General features: G+C 38.9%; 1 protein-coding gene across 4 annotated transcripts; it reads right to left on the reverse strand.

The window, feature by feature from the left end:
• Nucleotides 1-27419, reverse strand: VPS35 (VPS35 retromer complex component). 4 transcript variants are annotated; one of them, XM_041738528.1, is made up of 17 exons: nt 27282-27419; nt 21140-21238; nt 19614-19710; nt 18751-18874; nt 17904-18086; nt 15417-15630; nt 14016-14099; nt 13061-13170; nt 10222-10318; nt 9967-10115; nt 8360-8567; nt 7607-7762; nt 5651-5773; nt 3202-3381; nt 2479-2718; nt 1855-1998; nt 1-983 (listed from the first exon to the last, which is right to left on the reverse strand). In XM_041738528.1, the coding sequence occupies exons 2-17, from the start codon at nt 21152-21154 to the stop codon at nt 804-806; spliced, it is 2304 nt and encodes a 767-aa protein (XP_041594462.1). In that variant the 5' UTR covers nt 21155-21238; nt 27282-27419; the 3' UTR covers nt 1-803. The 4 variants fall into 4 exon arrangements, with proteins under 4 accessions (XP_041594462.1, XP_041594460.1, XP_041594459.1 ...); XM_041738526.1 differs by lacking the exon at nt 27282-27419 and adding an exon at nt 27079-27178; XM_041738525.1 differs by lacking the exon at nt 27282-27419 and adding an exon at nt 24149-24814.
• Between the last annotated feature and the right edge of the window lie 62 nt (nt 27420-27481).

A 27481-nucleotide genomic window follows, 5' to 3' on the forward strand; every position in this document is an offset into this window, starting at 1 on the left:
TTGTTAATAGCAACTTTATTGTTCCACTGGTGCAAAAAAAAAAACAAAAACAAAACAAAAACATAATTGTACGATGCATTTCCCCCTAAATTTACAATAATGAAGGTTATACATAAATTATATTGATCACAAATTTTCTATTTTATACTAATATTTAGAACAAAATTATTTGGATAAATATGCCCAGAGGACAACATAAGTTCTTAATGGATGATTGAGTCCAAATATGCAAAATATAGCTTTTGGTATTGACCATGGTGTTTCAAAATTCTCAGACATGCAATAATATATTCTAGTTTTAGGGAAAATTTTACACATGGCCTTATCTTGCATTTAGGGAAAAGCCCAAGCTGAATTTCACATACATAGTATCCCTTTCCTCTAAATTATTCTCAAATTGGACTAGAGAACAAAGAGACAGACACTTTCAGGTTAGTACTCCCAAGTAATGAAGGAAATTACACAACCAACAAAACAGAATAAAGGAAGAAGAGCTTCATTAGTAGCTAAGAGGTGGTTTGTCTTTCCTTTTTTTTTTTTTTTTTACAGACCACATGACTTTTAAATAGCAGATCAATCATGCCACCTGGGGTGATAAGACAGATTGAACACTTATGAAGTGAGTAACTTTATTAAGGTCCTGAAGGTGAGTGTCCGGAGGTGCTGGGTAAAACACATCACAGGTAAGAACGGGAAACCTACCTCAGCATTTCTGAAAGGCACAATCTATGGAAGGGAAACCTAGTATAATAAAACCCTTACTGGATGTACATGGAAAAGAGTAGGGTGAGCCTGCTTCCTTTTCAAAGGACGAGACCTTCATAAATTGGACCCTCAGATTCTGGTGATTCCCGCCTCAAACGCAAATGCTCCAATGTGTTATGAAAATGTTTGTTGATCTGCTCTGTTTCTTCACTGGACTCAAGATTTGGGAGATCTTCACGAATCTTTTGGATAAGCTGGTTCAAAACCTGAATTGTGACCTACAAGAGAACATGTACAGTTACAGAATCTAGCATGTACCATATAAAAAAGAAAAGATAATCCAGTAAAAATTTTTGAGGATCTTGTGTTACTCTCACAGTCATTAAAGTAATTATAAAAAAAGAGAGATGAAAACATGATGCCTGGTTCGAGCAACAACTACTGACAATTCACCAAAAAAAGACAAAACAACAAAAACAAAAAGAAAAAAACCAAAAGCTTAACAAAAAATAGAGCATCGTGTACCAATACAAGAAAAGCAAAATTTTATTTAACTGATAAATCTTGACCAACACTGTATTGGTGTTAAAAGGGGAACCCAGGGCAGCCCGGGTGGCTCAGCGGTTTAGTGCCACCTTCGGCCCAGGGTGTGACCCTGGGGTCCTGGGATCGAGTCCCACGTTGGGCTCCCTGCCTGGAGCCTGCTTCTCCCTCTGCCTGTGTCTGCTTCTCTCTGTGTGTCTCTCATGAATAAATAAATAAAATCTTAAAAAAAAATAAAAATAAAAAAATAAAAGGGTAACCCATATAAGGAATTATTATAAACTTACCTGATAACCAATAAGCCTACTATATTTATATATTTTTTCAAACAGTGACTAAAAAATATTCCATAAATATTATAAAATATTCATGAACAAAAGAGATGAGAATTTTCTTGCACATATGAGTTCTTCCCTTAGAGAGATGCATCTATAAACCAAAGAATACTAAAGAATGAACAGACTAGTAGGTGCATTCTCCAAACTCTGACCCTTGTAAATAAAAAAAGAAAGCATCAAGATAATTAAGTTTTTTATGTATCACATCTCTGAAGAGCAGGAAAGAAAAATATTAGTTCAGTAACAATATTTTATTACAGTTACTTACCGCATCATTTTCCTTTTCATAAAAATAGATATATCTGTTCAGAATTTCTATAAAAAGTTGCACTTGTAAAGAGGGGTCCATGCACTGATTTGCTATTTTCAGAGCTTTCTTTAGGCATTCCATTACCCTCTTGCCTCCATGAAGCTAGAATAAAAGGGTGAGGTGGGGGGGAGGGGGAGAGTATTAAAGAGATTAATGAATCACAAATGTCCCATTTCACACAAAGAAATAAGCACAACACTACAGTGGCTCTTTTTTAAGGTGCACAACAAATTTAAATCTCATTTCTTTTTTTTTTTTTTTTAAAGCACGCAGCTATAATTTACAAATAGAATTTATTTTATGTATTTATTAATTAAATGTTTTGGTTTAAGATGTATATTTTTTAAAAAGCAGTGTATAAACTTACTGTATTACAATATACTCAAAGTGAAGCTTCACCATAGGATGTAACTACATCACCATAGGATGTAACATTATACATTACTGTCCATTTCATTTCTCTTAATAAACAAGGCAACTTTGTCAGGCTTCCAAGCCCTCCAGATGTTTCACCTCTAGTGCACAAGGCCGTGGCAGCTATCCCCTTCCTGCAGCATGGTCGGGAATGACCTCCCTCCTTACCTCCTCCCCATTTTTGTCTGTGTTTCTGCCAGACCAGAAGAGATGTGCACAGGTGCTCACAGCTCGGCCCTGATCGGGTTTCTTCAGAAGTTTGGATGCAGCAAGTGCACACTGAGTTCTCAAAGGTTCATGATTCTCTTCACTGAAGCACTTCATCCTCTCAAAAGTACCAATGATCAAGGTGATGGCAGCCAGCTGTGCTTTGGAATCACTGATTTCATCTTCATACAGAGAAAATGCCTGGTGAACAAGAAATAGAAGAGACCTTTACCACCATCTATTGGAGTGTTTTCTAAAGTACTTCCCACCAAAAGCCCATCTGGTGACAGGCTCTGTACTCCCTTCAGATCACACGTTGACCCCTCTCATGGAGAGTCCTAAGACACAGCTCATGCAGGAAAGATACTGACAACCTGCAACAAAGTTGTTTTAACTTTTCCTTAACCCAGAGTTCACAAACTAAATTTAACAAAGGAGCTTTTCACTCCAGGAAACACTTATACCAAGACCCACCCAGAAATCTTAAATCTCATTAGCCCCTAGTGGATGGTCCATTTTCCTGCAATCATTGCAACTAGAGCATTAAGGAGTTCCAAGACGGTGGGAAGGGGTGGTTATACATTCACTGAAGAGGAAATCCACGTGCACTATATCTTACCTACAACAGGTGGCTGCACACAGCAAAACCGATCAGACAACACAGAAAGGAGAAAAGACAATCACCTGGGACATAAATTCATATGCTACCGTTTCATGATTTTCAAAACCAATTTCTCCAGCAGCTAGAGCCCCTTGAAGGAAGAGTCTCAAGGGTAATTCTGCTAGCTCTGCCTTGATCAAAGCACTGATAGTCTGGTGAGCGAATGAAAAAATCTTCTGGCATTTCTTTTCCCATTTGTCATCCTAAAAGAGAAAAAAGTTTAAATTACCTTCCTTTCAAGATGAGCCAGCTCAAGAATATTCATTTTCTTTTTTTTAAGAGTTTATTCATTTATTCATGAGACACACATACAGAGAGAGAGAGAGAGAGAGAGAGAGAGAGAGAGGCAGAGACACAGGCAGAGGGAGAAGCAGGCCCCATGCAGGGAGCCCGATATACGGAATTCGATCCTGGGTCTCCAGGATCACACCCTGGGCCGAAGGCAGGTGCTAAACCACTGAGCCACCTGGGCTGCCCAAGAATATTCATTTTCTTTCTTTTTTTTAATTTTTATTTATTTATGATAGTCACACACAGAGAGAGAGAGAGGCAGAGACATAAGCAGAGGGAGAAGCAGGCTCCATGCACCGGGAGCCCAACGTGGGATTCGATCCCGGGTCTCCAGGATCGTGCCCTGGGCCAAAGGCAGGCCCTAAACCGCTACGCCACCCAGGGTTCCCGAATATTCATTTTATGAAGCTTCTATAGAACAAACAGGGAAAGCAGGAGCGCTGAGCTCAAGGTTCTCCTGTTATCCTCCTTCATCTCATTTATGAAGCACACAAGTCCATCAAGCACAGTATCTTCTCAAACATCCCTTTGTGGTTACTGGCTGTATAATTTTTGAATATTTGGCATTTTGTTTTTACTCATCAGAAACTCAAAACACACCCCAACTGGACAGAATTAGGAAGATAAGCAAATGGATTTTAAACACTGAGATCATCCCTAAATCCACCACCCAGCATTGATCACTGATAACATTCTGATGTTAACATCTTTTTTCCTATGCAAATGTATTATAACTGGGATCGCTATTCTGGTTTTGTTTTCTACTTTATAGTAACTCATCAGAAGAGTTAAATTGGGTTCATACTGCATATACTTGCATCAAACTTCTTTTCCTTCACTTATTTTGTCATAACAATCTCCCTCATGATACTAAGTTCCTGGAAATCACTTTAATGACTAGAAAATATTCCACACACTGGATGTAGCATAATTTATTTAAATATTTCCTTTTGGAAATAATCTGCAATACCACAACGAATGCTAATGTTCCATATACACAAGGTTTTTTTGAATCCCTAATTATTTACTTAGTATAAATTCTTACAAGTGGAATTATTAGATCTTTTAAGGCTCTCCATATTGCCAGTTTTTTATACAAAGACTGTAGTATGTCACATGCCCACCATTACTAGGTGAGAATGCATTCTCATAATACCATTGCCATTGCAAACCTTCTTTCTCTTTTCTCTTTACCAGTTTGATTTCTAAAACAGAGGTTCATTGCTGTAATTACCAGTGAGGTTAAATATTTTATCTATATCTGACCATTCAAATTTCTTATTAAAGCAATCAGTTCTTTTCATTTTTTAAAAGAGGGTAATAGTCACAGACTTGCTATAAGGATTAAATGCAATAATCCAAGTATACAGATAATCCTTGGCACAGTATATGGCACATAGTGAATGCTAGCTGCTATTTCTATTGTTACATTCACCAAAATCTATACATGGAATGCTGGAAAAAGTCCTAAATGAGCAGGTGGCATAATAAAAACTGGCTATGTCATGCTGGCAAGTCTACTGAATAAATCTTGTTTCTCCAATATTGGAAAAGTAAGTTTACTGAGTTTTTATTCTTTAAACACTAATTTGACTATCCAACTTTAGGTACATCAGATTGAAGGATTTCCTATAAAACTATCATCATTGAAGATTTAAGCCATGATTCTGCTTAAGGAATACGTGCATAAAAAAAGTACATGATTCATAAAATTATTCAATTTCAGGCTTTTGGAGAGAGGTTATTATGCAATGCTAGGCAAAACTATCTTGAATTAGATCTCACCTATTATGTACTTGCAACCTCTGCATGAGATTACTGTATCACTTTAGAATTGGTAGAGACTCTAAAGTAAAATCATTCTTAAACTAAAGCACTCTGAGCCAATTTTGTAATAAATTTATCAATGTCTCCAAGTAATCTTTAAATACGGAAAACCTAGCATAAATTTACACTGCTTTAATCTTTCATTTCTAAGTGTTTTTTGTGATCCCTCAGCTAGTATGCAATCTACCAACACTACGGTTAGGAAAACTTAACACAGGATGTATAAAGAATTGAAACTGGAATTTTATTATTCCATAGTCTATTTCTGTATATATTTGAAATATTCTAACAAATACACATAAAGAAGAAGAAAAAAAAGAAAAAAAGTAGTGACATACTTAAATGTAAACCCACCACTTTAGAATTCTCTTTGTAGCGAAACGCCAGCTGGTAGGCTGCAAACACCAAAGGTGGCAGTGTGAAGCGAATCCGTTGATTTCCACCAGCTCCAAAATGTTTTCGTGCGGTGTTTAAAATCTGACCAAAAAAAAATCCCCCCAAAACATTAATCTTTCCTGCACTATGATTAATCATTTATAAAATTAAATGAGGGCTCTAATCATTGTTATTGCTACAATTTTTAATTGCATCTGCTGCTATACCAGGCTTAATGGTAGATGCTTACATTTCTTATTGCACTGAGTCAATAAAACCAACATCATAACCAAAACAGTAACCCTATTTCACAAATGAAGAAGCCGGAGGTTCAAAGAGGCCACATAATGTGCCCAAGGTTACAAGACCAGTCAGAGGCAGAGATACATGTTAACATATTTTCATATACATATGTACAAAGTCGGCTGTGCTGACAGAGATTGCAGGCTCTGAAGACAGACTTCTACTAACATTTACTTACCTGAGTGACCCTGAGCAAATTCTTTACCTTCTCTTAGCTATTAAAGTTTCATTTGCTTTTGTTGTTGGGAAGATCAAGTAATACACATGAAGAGTTACTAGTACCTGACACAAGGCAAGGGTGCCAGGGCTTAGAAAATGTTGGTTATTACTAGAATGCAAAATAGCTATATGTATTTTGTTGGTATGTCTTACCTGCTAATTTGGAGAAAAAAGACAAAGTAAAAGGAAATGGCAATATACTTTAAAAGAGCTACTGTGAAATAAACGTCATATTGTCTCGGAAAAACCCACAAGAATTCATGAAATACTTTTTAATATGTGTGATACAATGTGTGACATATCCAGGTTTTTAAAATTTCTCTGATATAATAGATAAGTGAATGCATTTTCCCTTGGGGAAGTCAGAGCTACTGATCCTCGCCGTAAAGGTCTCTCAGTGCACAAGCATAATCAACTGGCTACATGTGGAAGGGATACTTCCTACTACTACATTTGGAACAGAACAAAAAATGAAAACACATGTAGGCACGTATGTGAGACACAGAAACATAAGGGAATCAATCAGCCAGTCACTATGTACAGATCACACACAGCGCACAGCTGGCCTGCCCAGAATGTTTATCAGTAAGCCAAGTCAAAGAGTATCACACTGCCGACAGAAATCATTCTTCTTCACACTGCTTGTGATGGAATACAAGAGTGTCAACTACAACAAAAAAAGTCACCAGAAGGAGAAAGTCAGGACTCAACCTCAAATGAAAGTGTTCCCCCATCATATCATCAGTCTAACAGCCTACAAATCCAACAAGTTAAACTACACTTTCCCCAAACAATAATTAGATTGCCATCTGTGCTAACTTCCATTAAAATAAATCATCATGCATCAATCACCAATATTCCTACTCAGGCAACATATTATTCATTTCACAAAGATTTATTGAGAACTAATGATAAAGGAAAACTTCTGCTTGTTCTTCACCAGGAAAAAGAGGTTAAGAGAAAGAATTTGAATTTTAAAGTCTTTTCATACATTTTTAAAATTTGTCAACTTATATTTTCAGACTTCAGACACATAAATACAATTGAATATACGGATTGCTGCTTATACTCTAAGTTTTATCCTGATAAAGTTATGACAAACTGGATAAAAGGAGAATAGTTAAAAAAGAAAATGAACATGAAGAAGTACTATCCACTCAACTAAGGAAGATGGGCTTTCTATAATTCTTAAGTCCTCAAAGAAACTAGAGCAACCAATATATTTCCCATAAGCTCACAATTATGCATTTCTATATAAAGTCAAACTCCATGGGTATCACTTAATCTCTTATTCAGCTGCAACTTTTTCAAAACCTTCTAAGACCACAACTGTTTCAGACCATTTTAGGTACATCTACATGGAATTTCGACCTAGGAGCCGTGACGGTATGTGATAACTGAGTTAACTCCTACCAAGTACTGCTGATCTGGGTCCTCAGACCGCAGAAGATGAATGAATCTGCCCACAAGGCTCTGCTCATCAGCAAAGTCTTCTGGATCAGGGTCTTCTATGGGCTGATCTGGCTGATCCTGAATCAATGTGGACACCAAATTCATTATGGAATCCACCTGTAACACGAGAGATGCAGGAACCACTGAAGTGAAACCATCAGCATATAAAGTCACTGTCAAAGCGTTTCTAGTTGTGTAAGTCCCAAGGAGCAAACTCTTTACCTTCTCTTAGCTATTAAAGTTTCATTTGCTTTTGTTGTATTAAAAACATAATTCCTTTTATTGTAAGAAAGTTTATGTATATTGATGTGCATACAGACAAGAGTAGAAAAACACACACCAAATATTAACGAATAGTAGTTATTCTCTTTCTGGTGGGCTTATAGTTTTATGTATATATTTTTTTAGGATTTTTAAAAAAATTATTTATTCACAAGAGACACAGAGAGAGGCAGAGACACAGGCAGAAGGAGAAGCAGGCTCCATGCAGGAAGCCAGACGCATGACTCGAGCCCCCCAGGCATCCCAGATTATAGTTTTATAATTTCTTCTTTATACACCTCTAATTTCTAATTTATATAATGAATAAACTCTTTGTAACCTTTTTTAGTATTAAATTACCGTCTTCTCCCATTTCATATGTCTGCCTCAAGGTCTAAAATCATTACAATATTGTTTCTGTTTTCCTAATATCGCATGTTGGTATTCTCTTACCTGGTCTTGAGAGACAATTTCTGTGTTATAATCCAGAACATTACTAAGCACATAACAACTCATGCTCTTTCTGGACTCATAGTCAAAATACTCAAAAAGTGGGTGAAAATGTTTTAATTTCAAGACTGTTAAGATATTGTTGTAAGTGTCAACAGGTATCTTCAAAAGTCTGGTGAGCTCTTTTGAAACTGCACTACTGGTAGCAATACTACAAAAAAGAAAAATAACAGCCCTTTAATGAGTAAAATTAACTTTCTATATATACAAATACACTCTGCATAAAAACTTGAAGATTTTCATTTTCACGTTAAAGGAAACAGGTCAAGTGAATTACATCACCTCAAAATACTCCAATGACTTCCTTCTAAGAAGATAAAGATGCCTATCTAAATACAAACATGTACTCATCTCTTAATGTTCTATTAATACAAAATAAGACGTAACATTGAACAGGTTATACAGCTGGAGTTAAAATGACTGTCTAGAATTTGACATTTTTAGGAACATATTTTAAGTGATAGTTAAGTTCTTGAGCACCCAGTAAATGATGTATACTCATGAAGAAAATGAGTAGGGAGAAAAATTCATCCAAAACTAGCAACTCCACAAAATAGGAAAAAAACTGCTTCTTCTGCATCAGATGTTGGTGATTTAGGAAAAGCAGGCTGAATTTAAGGTAGCAGCTTGTCGGAGTATTCCGTGCAGTGCAGGATGGGACAGTAAGGGGACTGCTGGGGAAAAGGTAAAGGGATCACAAGTGCCCACAGTGGCCACTAGAGGATGCCAAAGACTAGGAAAGCACAGTTGAGGAAGCTCCCAACTATTGGCAACAAAATGGACTTTCCTTGATGGTATCAAAAACAAAGCTCAAAATAGAAAGATATTTTAAACCAATTTAATTTCACCTTAAATATATATATACATACATATATATATATGCTCCTAATTTTTTTTACAACTTATTCATCTGTAGAAAATCACTTCCTATGAAAATACCGCTTAACATAAACACAGCTGACCCATGAACAACATGGATTCGAACTGTGCAGGCCAACTTATTCATAGATGTTTTCCTACAAATATAGTATGGTACTACAAAATGTATTTTCTCTTCCTGTAATTTTTAAAATAACATTTTCTTTTCTCTAGCTGACTTGATTTTAAGAATATAGTATATACTACATGGAATGTACAAAATATGTGTTAATCAACTTACTGGTAAGGCTTCTGGACAACAGGCTATCAATAGTCAAGTTTTAGGGAGTTGCAGAGTTCTTCAATTGCGCAGAAGGTTAACCTCCACATTGTTCAAAGGTCAACTGTTAATTCCCTTACCAGTTTGAAAACTTATTCATATATTAAAGGGGTCTGAAATGGAGAGACTCTGGTCCATGAAGACTACTTAAGAGTCCATGAATGCCACTATTTGATCATGTACACAGCCAACATATTGGTTGTTACTTTCTGCCCTGATTAATACCAAGCATTATCAATCTAACAAACGCTTAAGACAAATGTAAACATTTCAAAAAGCAATTAAGAAAAACTAATCTAGAATTAAGTAAGTGCTTTATGAGGGTTTTTATAAAAATGTAACTTTGACTTACTGTTCAAGGTTGAGCTTATTAAATATCTCCACTGTAGTTTCTAGAACTTTATCAACATAGTCCACACGATCAGGGTAACACTTCATAGCAAGATTAATTAGAGAGACTTGTAAAGATACAACATCCTCTGAAGGCATGTCTTGTCTAGACTGAAATGTTTAGAAAACCACAGAATTTATTTTAAACAATCACAAAAGGGTCTACCTCCTGAGAAGTTTCAAAGTTTTAAGAACTTAGAAGAAAAACCATACAAACCTGTATTACTGTAGCCACCTGCTGTGAAAATATGTCAAAAAGTTTAATATCTGCTGGGATTCCAGGTCCATCTTCACGGTGAGCAAATAAAGCTAATCTGAAAAAGAAAACAATCTGTAACAAATACAGGGATTTAGGCAGTGGGATCATGGATGACATTTTGTTCTTTATACTTTTCTATATTTTTACAAGGTTTTTCTCCTAGAACACTAAAAAAGATTTTAAAAAGGACTGGAATGGAGTCGATCATTCCCTCAATTCATTTAAAAAAAATTTTAATGGTGTTGTATTAGTTTCAGGTGTACAATATAGTGATTCAACACTTCCACACATCACCCAGTGCTCATTATACAAGTGTCCTCCTTATCCCCATCACTTATTTCTCCCACCGACCTCCCCCCCTCCCCCCCCCCCGTAACAAGTTTGTTTTCTAGAGTAAAAAGTCAGTTTCTTGGTTTGTCTCTTTTTTTCCCCCTTTGCTCATTTGTTTCTTAAATTCCACATGAGTGAAATCATATGGTATTTGTCTTTCTCTGACTTATTTAGTCCAGCATAATAGTCTCTAGCTCTATCCATGTCATTGCAAATAGCAAGATTTCATTCTTTTTATGGCTGAAAAACATTCCATTATGTATATATTTCTTTACTCATTCATCTATTCATAGACACTTGGGCTGCTTCCATGATTTGGCTATTGTAGATAATGCTGCTATAAATATAGGGTTGCATGTATCCTTTTGAATTAGTGATTTGTATTTTTTGGGTAGATATCCAGTAGTGCAAATACTGGGTCATAGGGTAGTTCCATTTTTAAGTTTTTGAAGAACCTCTACACTATTTTCCAGTGGCTGTACCAGTCTGTATTCCCACCAACAGTGTATGAGGGTTCTTTTTGCTCCACATCCTCAGCAACACTTTTTTTTTGTGGTTTTGATTTTAGCTATTCTGACAGGTGTGAGGGGACATCTCATTGTAGTTTTGATTTGTATTTCCCCTGATGATGAGTGACGCTGAGCATCTTTTCATATATGTGTTGGTCATCTAGATGTCTTCTTTGGAGAAATGTCTGTTCATGTTTTTTGCCTATTTTTAAATTGGATTATTTGCTCTTTGGGTGTTGAGTTGGTCAGTTCTTTATATACTTTAGATACTAATCATTTAGTGGATAGGTCATTTGCAAATATCTTCTCTCATTCAGTAAGTTCCCTCTTAGTTTTGTTGACTGTTCCCTTCACTGTGCAGAAACTTTTTATTTTGATGTAGTCCCAATAGTTTATTTGTGCTTTTATTTTCCTTGCCTCAGGAGACATATCTAAGAAAATGTTGCTATGGCCCATGTCAGAGAAATTACTGCCATGTCAGAGAAATTGCTCTCTTCTAGGATTTTTATGGTTCTAGGTCTCACATTTAGATCTTTAATTCATTTTGAGTTTACTTCTGTGTATGGTATAAGAAAGTGATCAATTCATTTTTAACCAGTTTCATCAATAATGTCTTATTTTACTGTATTCTTACAATATGTTCTATTTTGCACCATACATAATTTTTTTTTTTTAAGATTTTGTTTGTTTATTCATGAGAGACACACAGAGAGAGAGAGAGGCAGAGACACAGGCAGAGGGAGAAGCAGACTCCAAGCAGGGAGCTCGATGCGAGACTCAATCCCGGGACTCCAGGATCATGCCCTGGGCCGAAGGCAAGCGCTAAACTGCTGAGCCACCCAGGGATCCCCCCATAAATAATTTTCAACAGCCTGATTTTGCAATATTTTTTGAAGCTTAATCAAGTAGACAAGGATAAAAATTCATTAAAGTGACAAATGTATTTTAACAGCCATGATTTGAAAGAGAAATCTTCAAAAGATAAATCTTATTAGCCTCCATTAAGAATATGTCCAATTCGCATATAATTCTTGCTGCCCAGATTTAAACTGATAATTTGGAGAATGTGCCATATAAATTCTCAGACTTTAATAACTTAGGTATTTAAAATGTAACAAAAGGTATTTGCAGAAATATATCTTCACTTGGGCTCCTGGTTTCACGATGTCAGTGATGTGTAAGCAAACGAGCAGGACACATATTATATACTAGCACTCAGTATGGTTGCCAAGCAGGTACTCATTAAAGCCATTATCAAAGGCCAAGTTTTATACCTGTAACCAAGAGGAATGCCTAAAATAGTAAAATTCAAACATAAGGGGAATTTTCTAAACATATTTAATACTTCAAAATTCTTCTTTTAAAAAATGTGACAATAGAGTGATTACCTAAACATTCTTAATCATACATCTAATAGCTACCTGGTTAAAAAAACAAAAAACAACTCCAAATCAAATCAGTTCCCACTAAAAGATAACATTAATTATTGTAAAAAAATAAAGTTTATTCTTTGAATTTTAAGATTTAAATAATGGATCTGTAGGACATTGCCAATTAAATGTATTTCCATGGGATCTCTGGGTGGCGCAGTGGTTTAGCGCCTACCTTTGGCCCAGGGCGCGATCCTGGGGACCCAAGATCGAGTCCCACGTCAGGCTCCCGGTGCATGGAGCCTGCTTCTCCCTCTGCCTGTGTCTCTGCCTCTCTCTCTCTCTCTGTTTGTGACTATCATAAATAAATTAAAAAAAAAAAATTTAAATGTATTTCCATGCCTCCTGCCTAAGCTAGACAGGCACCTGGAAGAAATTCATACTTACAGAACTAAACTGTTCATAAATGTAATTACTTTACAATCATTAATATAAAAAAGATGTAACAGAAATAAGCAATTCACAAAAATGTTTTAAATTCATTAGTCCCAAGTTGGAACACTGCCCTCTAGTGTTGGAAGCACTTACCTATCAATTAAAGCAATGATTATGTTCTTCACATTTACATTTTGGTGTAACTCAGCACAGGCCCGGAGAAAAGGATTCAAAGTCTGAAGGTGGAATTCATCAGGGAAAACCTGAAAATCAAATAATAATTAATTGATACAAGTAAACGTATTTCACATTATATTTTGGACTTATGGTAAAGTTCATATTTGTTTTTTTTTTGTTTTTTTTTCATTTTTTATTTTTTTAAAGTTCATATTTGTAAAAATAATTGTTTTAATCTTACACAATTAAATTCAAATATATTACTTCTGAGCTTCCTTAAAGCTCAGATAAATATTCCACTAATCAAAATACACCTACAACTAAACTAAAACTAACAAGAACTGGAGAACTTAGAGGCTACTCTTTTCCTACATTTTGGAGGGAAAAACACATCAATACTAAGACTAAGTCATCAGTAAGAGAAAAGAATCCTTTACTCAGGACAGCTGATCTTTTTTTCTTTTCAAAAATTTATTTGGGACGCCTGGGAGGCTCAGCGGTTGAGCGTCTGTCTGTCTTCTGCTAAGGGTGTGACCCCAGGATCTGGGATCAAGTCCTGCATCGGACCCCCTGTGAGGAGCCTGCTTCTCCCTCTGCCTGTGTCTCTGCCTCTCTCATGAATAAAGAAATAAATCTTAAAAAAAAAAAAATTTTTACTTGAGAGAAAGAAAGAGAACATGAACCCGCAACTGGGGAGGGAAGCAGAGGGAGAGGGAGACTCCTCACTGAGCCCAGACTGGCATGCAAGGCTCAATCCCAGGACCCCAGATCATGACCTGAGTCAAAATCAGGAGTTAGCCACTCAACTGACTGAGCCACCCAGGCACCGAGGACAGTTTATTTTCTATTCTATCAAGATTTTTTTTTCAAAACAAAACTATTTAAAATAAAATGAGTCCTTTTAAAAGATGCAATATATGTTCTCACTTACCTGAATAATACACTCCATGAGATACTCTTGAGCCAAAGCATCCCTGCAATTCACAACTTGCTCCAATATGCCAGTCAAAACAATCTAAAAGGGTAAGGGTTAAAACATTTTTAAATGCTAAGCCACGCCTCTAATAACATTTAAGCTATTGAGAATCTTTAGATTTTTCTTTAAAAAAAAAAAAAAAAGATTTTATTTATTTATTCATGAGAGACAGAGAGAGAGGCAGAGGCAGAGGGAGAAGCAGGCTCCCCGTGGGGAGCCTGACATGGGACTTGATCCCAGGACCCCTGGATCATGGCCAGAGGCAAAGGCAGACGCTCAACCACTGAGCCACCCAGGTGCCCAAGAATCTTTAAGATTTTTCCAACCCGGGATCCCTGGGTGGCACAGCGGTTCGGCGCCTGCCTTTGGCCCAGGGCGTGATCCTGGAGACCGGGATCGAATCCCACATCGGGCTCCCGGTGCATGGAGCCTGCTTCTCCCTCTGCCTGTGTCTCTGCCTCTCTCTTTCTGTGACTATCATAAATAAATAATAATAAAAAATTAAAAAAAAAAAAGATTTTTCCAACCCATACTTTTTAAACGAAACCTTAACATTTCATAGAGGAATTTTTAAATAAAAATTTAAATTCTGGACTTCTACTTAGAAAGTCATTTAAGACATTTATCAAATTCATTTTTCTTTTATAATTTGTGCCTTTTGTATCCTAAGAAATCTTTGTCTAATCCAACATTATAGGATTTCCTTTGTGTTTTCTTCTAGAAGTTTTATAGTTTTAGGTTTTATATTTAGGTCTCTGATCCATTTTTTGAGTTTTTCTATATGGTGCGAATGGTCACCATTTAAGGATCTTGTTTGCCCAGAGATGTCCAACTGTTTCAGAAACATTTGTTGAATAGGTTACCACTATGCTTTTATCAAAAGTAACTCATTACATATGTGTGACACTATCCTGGATTATCTCTTCCAGGGGTGAGCAAATCTAGCTCAATGTCTGCTTTTGTAAATCACTTTCATACTGTCTGTTGTTGCTTTTTGCCACAACTTGTCGTTTAGTAGTTACAGACAACAAGGCTTGCAAAATCAAAAAATATTTACTACCTGGTCCTTTTTTTTTTTTTTTTTAAAGATTGTTTATTTATTTACTCATGAGAAAGACAGAGAGAGAGGCAGAAACACAGGCAGAGGGAGAAGCAGGCTCCATGCAGGGAGCCTGACGTGGGACTTGATCCCAGGTCTCCAGGATCACGCCCTGGGCCAAAGGCAGATGCCAAGCCACTGAGCCATCCAGGGATCCCCACTGTAATAATATTTAATAAAAATATTTTAATTAAGAAAATCAGGCTTCAAATTTATCTCATGATGTAAGAAAAGGTAACAAGTAAAAGGATATAAACCTGTTTGTAACGTTCCACATTTACACCTTCCAACTGACTGAGGCGCACCAAATTTGTTCCCACTAAAATTCTCAGTTCTTGTCTTTCTCGTTCTCTTTTTTCTCTATCTCGGCTATGTCCCTGATGTTGCATTCGCACCCAGAGTTTGTTCATCTCCGCAAAGTTAAGTAGTACAAAATCCATGGAATCACTGATATCACCAGTTGTTTCTTCACTGAAAAGAGAGAGTTGAAAAAATCTTTACATCTATTATTTACACTATAGGACCAACTTATTGTTACCATTCTCCTTTGTACGTTTCCTTTTTATCCCTTTAATACATTGATACTTTACAGAAAGACTTTCAACTTCATTGGCTTAGTGTTCAACCTCAAGGGAAAACAGACTTAAGAGAAAAAAATACCAGGGAGAGGACACAGTGCAAGTATAAAGGAACAAAACACTTTCCCCCATTCCCTACCTTGGCCCAACTTATTCTCAGAGCAACTCTATTAATTCAAAAAGCCTAAAAAACACCTGATACGCATAACGTACTGCTAACTACACCATTTTAAAAATATATATATATATTTAAAGGTTTTATTTATTTATTCATGAGAGACAGAGAGAGAGAGAGAGGCAGAGTCACAGGCAGAGGGAGCAGCAGGCTCCATGCAGGGAGCCCAATGTGGGACTCAATCCCGGGTCTCCAGGATCATGCCCTGGGTTGAAAGCAGGCACCAAACCGCTGAGCCACCCAGGGATCCCCAAAAATATTTTATTTATTCATGAGAGACAGAGAGAGGGGCAGAGACACAAGCAGAGGGAGGAGCAGGCTCCATGTAGGGAGCCAGACGTGGGACTTGATCCCGGTCTCTAGAATCACACCCTGGGCCAAAGGTGGGCACTTAACTGCTGAGTCACCCAGGGATCCCCAACTACACCATTTAAAAAAAGATTTTATTTATTTATTTGAGAGAGAAAAAGAGAGCACAAGTAGGAGGGTGGGGCTGAGGGAGAGGGACAAGCGGACTCCATGCTGAGCACAGACCCCGATACAGGGTTCGATCCCAGGATAATGACCTGAGCTGAAGGTAGATCCTTAACTGATTCAGCAACCCAGATGCCCTAACTACATCATTTTATTGTTGAACATTTTCAATTAGAATATAAACTTTGTGAGGGAGGAGACCATATATTTCCTGCTGATTTTCCATCTCATAGGACAGGGAATATAGGCTTCAAAATTTTTTTAATGATTGCCTAATTAAATGTTCAAAATTGACAGTCAAATCATAATAAAACAACCTCATTATCTTCTCAGCATTGTTAAATTTTTACCTTTTCTATATCATTTATCATATGCATGGTAAATTTTTATGTTTTTTTCTCTTAAAAAGAAATTGATACAGATATACTAGAAATTACTGAACTGTATACCTTAGAAACAAATGAATAAGTAAAGTTAAACAATGAGTGCCTGACTGGCTCAATCAGTAGGGGCATACAACTCTTGATCTCAGGGTCCTGGGGTTTGAGCCTCATGTTGGATGTAGAGATTACTTAAAAAAAAAAAAAAAAAAAAAAAAAAGTTTTTTTAAATAAATAAACTTAAAAGGAATTAAGGTCCTCAATCTAGGAAATCTGCATATAAATAGTTCACCTAGTTGTTGTAGACCACAGCTGGTTGACCATCATCTTTATTGTGGGATACAACAAGTGAAATGGATGTGGATACTGGAATATCGGTCACAAGAGACAGGGCTCTCAAAGGCTTTTTTTTTTTTTTTTTGGAGTTAATATGCAATTTGTGTTCACAGATAACTTAAATCACTTCTATCCAGGGCATCTAGCAGTCCATAAATGACAAAAATTGATAACACACTCAAAAAACAATATGAAAATTAGCTACCTCATGGAAAAAGTTAAGCATTTGTCAGTATTTCACTACAAATATAATTTCAAAATATAACTCATTTAAAAAGTCACATCTTCAAAGAATATTTAATGTAATGGAAAAATACTCATAAAATTATGTTTAATGAAAAAAGCAGGTTCTAATAACCCAGACATAATTTTTATTTTATTTATTTATTTAAAGATTTATTTATTCATTCATGAGAGAGACAGAGAAAGAGAGAGGCAGAGACACAGGCAGAGGGAGAAGCAGGCTCCACGCAGGGAGCCCGATGTGGGACTCGATCCCGGGACCCAGGGTCATGCCCTGCGCTGAGCCACCCAGGTGTCCCTAGAAGAGTACATTTTGCATCATACCACATATACTGAAGAATTCTACATCACAAAGGAAATCTCCAACTGAAATGTTACAAGTACTGGTGGGAGGAAAGAAGTAGTACTTCTCCCAAGTCCTGTGGGTGGGAGAAATATTGTTTTTTTTTCTATACACTTTTCTATACTTCTTATATATTCTACAACAAAAAAGTATAACAACTAAATCAAAAAAGAAAATCACAAAAAAAAAAAAAAAAGAAAAAGAAAATCACTTACTCTGTTGGCTCTCCTTCATCAGGTAAGATGTTTCTGGTACACTGAAGAAGATAGTTTCGAAGAAATAAACCTCTTAAGGGATGCTGCACACCACGACACATTTCTACCAAATCTTTTAAGATATCTTTCCTGGACTGAGGAAATGACTTGACATATACAACTCCAACTGTGATCAACAGGTAACTAGGGGAATTATGAGGAAACACTGGATTAAAATATTCATAAATAAATAAAAGACTCAAGTCAAGAATTTGATTATGTACAAACATATTGAACCCAAACATATTAAAGCAAGATGGACCATTCTACATTCCATTCTATAATGAAAATATATCTAATTTAAAATGCAACCACTCACTAACCCTCTCCCCAATCTGTACATATATTTATATACAAATTACACATATACTTACACACATACACAAATATATGTATATATGTAAGTATATGTTGCACACACATACACTTATATACATACATAAGTATCATTACCATCTTTAAGCATACTAGTAAGAGATTAAATGTCATATTAATTTTTCTAGTAGTCAAAACACTAAATAGTATATCTGCTTTTTCTATTTCTAAAATTCCTCAATTATCTATATAAAAAGTAAAATTATACCTTAAAGCCTTAAAAGAAAACTCAGAATATCTACCAAAATGCTAATTTCAATTTGCTAAGAAATTAAATAACCTTAAAATTGGTTTTTAAAAATCAAAGTTTAAAGGCTATATCATAAAGTGGAAAATGAAAAAAAGAAAAAAAAAGAAAAAAAAAGAAATAAAAAAATAAATAAATAAAGTGGAAAATGCAGATATAAAAGCCCTCAGATTCTCAGTTACTTACAGCCTTGGGATAATGTTTCCAGCATACTGTACAAGTTCATAGAGATCTGCCACTTTTCTTCCTTTAGCAAATTCATCTGTCAGGTAGACCTCCAAGTAGTGTAGTTCATCAGAAATAGCCATATCTTTTAATTATGATTAAGGACTGATATAAAGCCAAGCCAATATAAGCAATACTCTGGAATTTGTTGGAGTCATTAAACTATTGGGCAGATACCATAAATGAAGATAGAATTTCAGTTGGGCTTTCCTTATTTTAAAATAAGGGTTTTTATTCACTCAAAACAAATGAGCAAAAAGAGACAAACCAAGAAATAGACTCTTAACTACAGAGAACAAACTGATGGTTACCAGAGGGGACAGGAGTGGGGGGATGGGTGAAATAGGTGATGGTGATTAAGGGAGGGCACTTGTTAAACACCAGGTGATTAAAATAAAAACTTAAAAAATAAATAAAATGCAAAAAAGATAAAATAAGGTTTTTAAAAGATGTCTGGTAAAGCAAAGCAGTAAAAACAAGGAATGCCCAGACTACTAGAGGGTTTTGAAATGGCAAATCATTTTCATTTGAGTCATGCATGACAATATCTAAGCATTAAAGAACCAACTGCCTAACAGCCTCAATATCCCTCATGAAGGGACTAAAAATTGAAATACAACAACAAAGAAATTTAAGCATAAAGGGTTTCTGATATTAAGTCTTTCTTTTTCCTCGCTTACAAAATTTACATGGAGTACTATTTGGTTAAGACAATGAAAAGTAATGTAACACCAGAAAAACTCAACAAGGAAAAAACAAAATATGGCCTTATCAAGAAAAAAAAATACGATCAAAATGGTCAATCCTCAACATTCAAAAGATACAAAGTTCATAGTAGCTCTTTGGTGATAACATAGAAGTCCGGAGTTCACCAAGCATATTAGAAGCATGTTTCAGAGCATCCATAAGCTTGTTTTTGTCCTACAGAAATACCAAGAGAATTGAGGGGAATGTTTAATTTAAATAAAGATGTAACTTGGATTTGTTACACAGTATACAGAACTTAAATTATTTTAATCACATGTCAGGTTTTTTTTGGTTTTTTAAGAGTTTATTTATTTATTCATGAGAGATGCAGAGAGAGAGAGAGGCAGAGACATGGGCAGAGGGAGAAGCAGGCTCCATGCAGGGACCCCAATGTAGGACTCGATCCTGGGACTCCAGGATCACGCCCTGAGCTGAAGGCAGATGCTTAACCCCTGAGCCTCCCAGGCATCCCAACAATCAGATTTAGTTTCACCTTGCCTTCTTCCTACTGAAAGAAAAAGATTCATGGTTTCTCACCAGGACTGTGAAGCTTAGCAAGTCTTATGTACCTAAGACTACAAACTTCCTGGCATAACTAATTTTTTCAACTCCTAATGATTATGAAACTAGTGCCATGAATTCACATGCGCCTGCAATTGAGAGAGCTGGCATACCAATTCTTTTAAAGCAAGCTACTATCCTGACAATGGCTTTGTCATAGGTAAAGACTCTTCAGAGATGTCTGAAATGACCATCCTTGTAAGTATACTTTCCTCCTCACAATGCCCATGTGTCCCACTAAACACATATTATGACAATGCCTTTAGATACAGGAAGCAATATTCATACTCAGAAAGAGACAAAAACAAGCAATATCAAGTTCCATACCCACTCATGTTCTCTATGTCAAGACATTTTTTTTTTTTTTGGGAAGAAAAAAAAAATACAATACATACAATTGGTTAAAACAGCTTATCACTAAGCTTTAGAAATTGTGAGGCACTTTACAAAGGTAAAATCATCATCATCAGAGCAACTTATAACTTGAAGTACCAGCCTGTTTGGTTCTATTTCTTAAATTTTAATGCAGAGAATCTATAGTTTCTACACAGATTACCTCCTACTCTGTCTTTTAGAATATGAAAACACAGAAATTTTCAAGCTGGTTGTTGCAAAAATATATGTCCATTCAGGATGGAAACAAAAGCCTTCAAGATAGAAAAAAGCTGAATAATCCAAAATGAAAGTATTTAAATACATTCTTTCAAAAAATATTTATTCAGCACCCATTTTATGTCAAGTACTCCTCAGGTTTGAGGTATAGAACCAATGAGACCAGTAACCGAGGTCAGATATTGGCACGGCGATAGAAGGTAAGGTTTCTTGTCCTCGTGGGGCTTCTATTCTGAGAGGGAAGACAGACAATCCCAAATCATAAACACAAATGCAAGTAAACGGGGCTCCCTGTTGAAATTGCTCCATGCAGTGCTTGAGGGACATGGGACAGAAGACACTGATGATTACATTCAGCAGAAGCAGTGGTGTTATACAACCTTGCAAAACACACAGACTGCAATTTTGCCTCTCATGTTGATATTCTTACCAGGCATCTCTTCATCTGGAATGACTGGACCTTCACAGCCTGGATGGCTTCATCCAAGAGCTTTTCCTGCTCATCCTGAGGTGACTGCTGTGTTGTAGGCTAAAAAACAACAAAAAACTTCCATTAATGTCTCATTAGCACTCTCTTCCAAAAAATCTGCTACTTCTGTAGTTCTAGCCATAGCCCTTTCCCAAGGCTTTCATAAAAGCCTCATTCCAGGCCTAGATCTTAAACCCATTTATCTATTTTTGACAACTATTTTTTTTTTTTAATTTATGATAGTCACAGAGAGAGAGAGAGAGAGAGAGAGAGAGAGAGAGAAAGGCAGAGACATAGGCAGAGGGAGGAGCAGGCTCCATGTACCGGGAGCCCGAGGTGGGATTCGATCCCAGGTCTTCAGGATCGCGCCCTGGGCCAAAGGCAGGCGCCAAACCGCTGCGCCACCCAGGGATCCCTATTTTTGACAACTATTGAATCGAGAGCTATACCCAGTCACCCAAATTAATAGCATAATAATACTGAAGGGTAACAGTAATGTGTAGAGAATCTCTACTCTCAGAAACTGACTCAACATTCCTGTAGCAGGTTGGTCCCAAAAAACGTGGTATTAGTTTGAATCCAACAACAGAACATGGCCATACAACCAATCTGAATCCTTGTGATAGGTATAGCCTAAACAAAATCTCTAAAATCCTCTTTTTTGCTCTATACTACTTTTCATCTACATTTTAGACTAGTCTTAGATCAAGAAACCAGTTTATGAAACACTGACCTTCTCAGACAATATACGAGACTAAAAAACTAAGAAATAAAATAGCTGAAATTATTAATGACTGATAGGAGAAGACCACAAGGAGTACTCTCCTCAAGTCCCTACGTTACCATTTCATGTAGAGAGGTCTACAGCTATAATGGCTATCTAGATACTCTTCTTTTTGTTATCAGCAAAACCCTGCCTGCAAAATTAATTAGATCTACCAAACGGAATTAACCACGCGATCCTTTACATGTATAAACACCGTGTTTATACCTCTACTGCAGCATGCGTTATTTTGTAATTACAAATTATGGCCATTTTTATGTCCTCAGGACCCAACACACTGCCTAACACATAATAGATGCTTCATAAATGCTCAGTGTATGAATGAAATGAGCTGGTTTTAGAATGTTTAGGTTTATATTTAATAAAAAATGGCTAAAGAATCAACAGATGGGGGTGCCTGGGTGGCTCAGGTGGTCAAGCATCTGCCATCAGCTCAGGTCATGAACTCAGGGTCCTGGGATCAAGCCTGCATCCAGCTCCCTGCTCAGCGGGCTTCTGCTTCTCTCTGCCCCTCCCCCCAAATGCAGATTCTTTCTTTCAAATAAATAAAATCTTAAAAAAAAAATCAACAGACAAATGGTTAAGTTGTAGTATACACATATACATAAATATATATATTGGAATATTATTCAATCATAAAAAGGAACAAAATAGTGATATATGTGACATGAATGAAACTAAGAAACATTATGCTAAGTGAAAGAAGCCAGGCACAAAAGACCACGTAAGGTCTGAGGTCCATTCATAGGAAATGCGCCCCCCCCCAAAAAAAACAAATCATCCATAGAAAGAAAGTAGACTTGTGGTTACCAGAGGAGAGAGTGGGGAAATAACTGCTTAATGAGTACAGGTTTTCCTTTGGGAGTGATAAAAATGTCTTGGAACTGGAAACGGTGGTTGTGTAACACTGCAAATTTACTAATTGCCACTGAATTGTTCACTTTAAAATGGTTCCTCTTGGGACTCCTGGGTAGGTCAGTTGGTTAAGTGCCCTGCTCTTGATTTCAGTTCAGGTCATGACCTCAGGTCCTGGGACTGAGCCCCAGTTAAGCTCTGCGCTCAGTGGGGAGTCGGCTTGAGGATTCTCTTTCCCTCTGCCCTTCCCCTCACTTGTTCTCCACTCCCTCTAAAGTAAATAATCTTTAAAAATATAAAGGGGCTAATCTTATATGAATTTCACCTTAATAAAAATGACTAAAGGTAAGATGCCTCTATACGATGAGATGGAAAGGAGGAAGGCAAAGACTTATGTATAAACATAAAAGTTAGGGGATCCCTGAGTGGCTCAGCGGTTTAGCGCCTGCCTTCGGCCCAGGGCATGATCCTGGAGTCCCGGGATCGAGTCCCACGTCGGGCTCCCTGCATGGAGCCTGCTTCTCCCTCTGCCTGTGTCTCTGCCTCTCTCTCTCTCTGTCTATCATAAATAAATAAATCTTAAAAAAAAAAACCCATTGTGAATCAGAATCACTTATAAAAATGGAAAACTTTTTCTTGGTCTAATTTTGGAAAGAGGAAAAAAAATTAATAATAAATGTCAAGTGTCTCTATTTTTTTTTCCAATGGCAAACTCTAGTAACCTGTGCTTCCCTATGACCACACTTCTTCACAAGCATATACAAATATCAAAGAAAAACGTATGTCTTTTAAACTAAATTTAAAGGGAACCTTAATTTATACAGCAGAACTACTAGTGTTAAAATGTCTCAGAGGCAAAGACAACCCCAGCATCTGAGGATTCTGACTTCATGAAATTCACCATCCATCCTGGACTGGTTCTCTGAGAACTTCAGTGACACCAAGCTAGGGTTTGGATTTTTTTGGCCCTTTATCTCTAGATGCAATAGATTAGAATCTATTATTAGAATCAATGGACTTCATTAGGTTCAGAGATAAATATAGATACATCAGGAAATTTTTATAATTACTTTTTTATTGTGGTAAAATATATATAACATACAATTTGCCATTTTAACTACTTCTAAATGTGCAGTTCCAAGGCATTAAGCACATTCACATTCCTGTACAGTCATCAGCACCATTCATCTTCAGGAGTCTTTCATCTTTTCCAAGAGAAAATATGTACCCATAAAACAATAACCCTCCATTCTCTAGTGCTACCCCACACAACAACCATTTTGCTTTCTCTGAGTCTGACTTCTCTAAGTACCTCATATAAGTAGAATTACATTTTTGTGTCTAGCCATTTCAACTTAGCATAATGTCTTCAAGGTTCATCCATGTTGTAGCATATGGCAGAATTTCCTTTCTTTTTAAGGATGAATAATATTCCATCGTAGGTATATACCATATTTTATCTATTCTTCTATTGATGAGATACTTGGTCTGCTTCCACCTTTTGGCTATGGTGTATAATAACCTTAATACAGCAAATAAAACTGTGGTTACAAAGAGACTACAAACCTAAAAATTTTTGTATAAACTGAATAGATTCAGTGATCTCTTAAGAAAACTTTAGCAGAATTCTTCTATTTTGCATCAGCTGGGTTTAAAATAAACATATAATATAGGCAACTACAGACTTATTACAAGGTAGGCTACAAATGAACTAAAACTATAATAAGGAAATGTTATTTTTAGAAATTACTCTCCAAGGCAATGTAGCTATTATACAAATGTAGCCATTATATGGCTATTCTAAGGGAGTGTCTTGAGGTTCTTCCTGGGAAGTGTCACATAGAGCAAGAGCAGTAAGAAATGTGAGCATGGTTTGTTTGTTTGTTTATTTATGCATGGTCTCATTAAACACAAGCCAGGTAATCAAGGTCTGCTTACTTACGGAACTAGTTCCCCATTTACAAACGGCTTTGTACCTTTTTTTTTTTTTTTACGGCTTTGTATTTAATGTACTTAAAAGGTTACATGGATGAGAGAAAAATAATGGAAACATTACAGAATCAAGATCAAACTAACATGAGGCTCTCTTGAGCTTGAGACTCAGGCCAAACAGTGCTCCCAAGAAGTCTACATAGCCGTCAGGCTCAGAGAAAGTGATCCATCATGAGTGGATCACTCATAAAACTGCTCTCCATTCAAACCACGTGTATTCATTTCCTCTTCTATTAAACAGAGACAGTAAGAGTACTTATATTACTATTATGAGGAATTAATGAAATGACACAGATAGAACTCAGAATATGCCTAGCACTTAGTAATCAAGCACTTTATAAGTGTCACTATTATTATACCTCCCCTTAGATACAAGCCATTATCTCCAGCCATCTAAGCAACTTATTTGGTCCATCTCCTCACTGGTAGGTTGTAGCTGTCATCCAACACGCTGTAAGTCAACTGTAAGAGGAAAATCTCACAGATACAGAACATCATATTCAATGTAAGTACTACTCTTGTAATTATAAGGCACACGATTGCAATTGAAGTAGGGAGCATTAGGATGATGAGAGCTTGGCAACTTCAAAATATGATTTGAACACTAACCTGGCTCCAGCTTCATCTGCCAATACATCTCCCCAGGAATTCTAGGCTGGACACGCCACGAACAACATTCACTTGTCCCAGCGACACTTATTCTTCTCCATTTGGAGAATCTTTTTTTCCTTTTTTCAAACTTTTGCTAATTTGTTTGAGGCACAGCACAAGCAGGAGGGAAAAGGAGCAGCAGACTGTCCCGAGCAAGGGGGCCCGACGTGGGGCTTGACCCCGGGACCCCATCATGACCTGAGCCCAAGGCCACCCCGCGGCCGCTCCCCCGGGAGGGTCTCTGCTTCTGTCGCTCGCAGGCCCTCGCGGGAGAGATCGCGTCACCGCGCCCTTCTCTCAGCTCCCCGGCCCCGCAGCCCGGGCTCCAGCGCCCGCACAGCACCCCTCACAGTTACATCCGGGCCCACAAGCACCGCTCCCGCCTCACTCTCGGCGTCGCTCCAGCGCCCGGCACGCTCCGCTTTGAGGCCACAGGACGCCTGAAGTGACCCGGCTCCCAGAATCCTAGGAGCCAACGCTTGTTTCCAGACGCAAAGGGGAGACTCCAGGATGACGAGCGACCCGCCCAAGTCCGCATCCGGGCTCCTCTCACAGGTGCTCGGGAGCGCGGGGCTGCGTCCAGCTCAACGCCTCAAGCGGGCTCACCCTGCACAGGGCCGAGGCGCAGGAGGCCAAAACTCTGACTGGGGCGCCCGGGGCTCGGCGCTCAGCGCCGCCCTCCGCCCAGGGCGTGACCCCGGGTCCGGGATCGAATCCCGCGTCGGGCTCCCCGCGTGGAGCCTGCTTCTCCCTCCGCCTGCGTCTCCGCCTCTCTCCCTGTCTCTCATGAATAAATACATTAAAATCTTTAAAAATAAAAAATAAATGAACCCCGTGACCGTCACCTCACGAATGCCCACAACAGGCACATCCTAGTCAAACGTTTGCATCGTCCTCGTACCAGCCGCCGACGGTAAGAGTTCTCGGGGGCCCAGTCCCCGCGGAGGCAGGACGGCCCTGACGGCCGCGGGCGCCTCAAGGGGCCCCGCCTCGCAGCGCGGCGCGCGGAGCAGCCGGTCCCCGGGAGGCGAACAGGCCGCGGGCACCGCCTGAGGACGCGGCCCCGCTAAGGAGGCGCAGGCGTGTGGGCCGCAGCCCAGGGCCCGCTGCAGCGAGCGACCCGGAGCCGGCCAACAAGGGTCGGGGCAGACAAGTCGCCCTTTCGTCAGGGCAACGCGCACCACACGGGACGCCCCCGTAAGCAGGCCCCGCAGCTGGCCGGCGGACGCCGCGGGGAAGAGCCGAACACCAGGGCGCCGCTCCGACCCTCCGGCAGGTGGTTCTCGCGCAGCCAGAGGGCGCCACGCCGGAAACGCTCGCCGGCCGGGGCGCGACCTCCGGGCGGCCCCCGGCCCCTCACCGCGGCGGACCCACCTCCGCGACAGGCGGCCGCAGGCCCAGGCACGCCTCAGAACCGGGAGCCGCCGCCCACCCCGGCCTCGGATCAGCCCGCCCGTGGCCTTCCCCGGCCTGCCCTCGTCCCGCAGGCCCAGCCCGGCGGCTCCCGGCCCCGACCGGCCTGCGGGGCTCCGGCTCCGCCCGCGCGGCTCCGCGGCGCTGGGAGGGCGCAGGGGTCGGGGGCAGGGCCGACCGGGCCCCGCGGCCGCTCGACACTCACCATGGCGACTCCCCGAGCCTGCAGCGAGCAGCACCCACCCCGCCCGGAGCCTCCCGCGGTCAGGTGACGCTGCGGCCGCCGCAAACCCCGCCCTCCTTAGCCCCGCCCCCGGGCCCCGCAGACGGCTCCTCGATTGGCCCGCGTCTGGGAACTCAAGTCTCGCGTGTTTATGGGCTCCTGCCACTCTCCGTGGAGGGACGGACCTTAGCGCCAGCCAGTCCGTCCGCGGTGTGTGAGGGGGGCGGGCGGGGGCGGGGCAGCGGGGTATCTCTCGGCGGCAGGAAGTAAAGGCGTCGTCTGAGAGTTTGTTACGACGGGAGGAATGGAAGGAGAGGGCGCGGCCGGTCCAGCTTCCCCTGCCTGGGAGCGTGCGGCCGCGGTACACACGCGCGACAGGAAGACG

The sequence above is a fragment of the Vulpes lagopus genome, chromosome 23, assembly GCF_018345385.1.
Source record: "Vulpes lagopus strain Blue_001 chromosome 23, ASM1834538v1, whole genome shotgun sequence".
NCBI lineage: Eukaryota > Metazoa > Chordata > Mammalia > Carnivora > Canidae > Vulpes > Vulpes lagopus.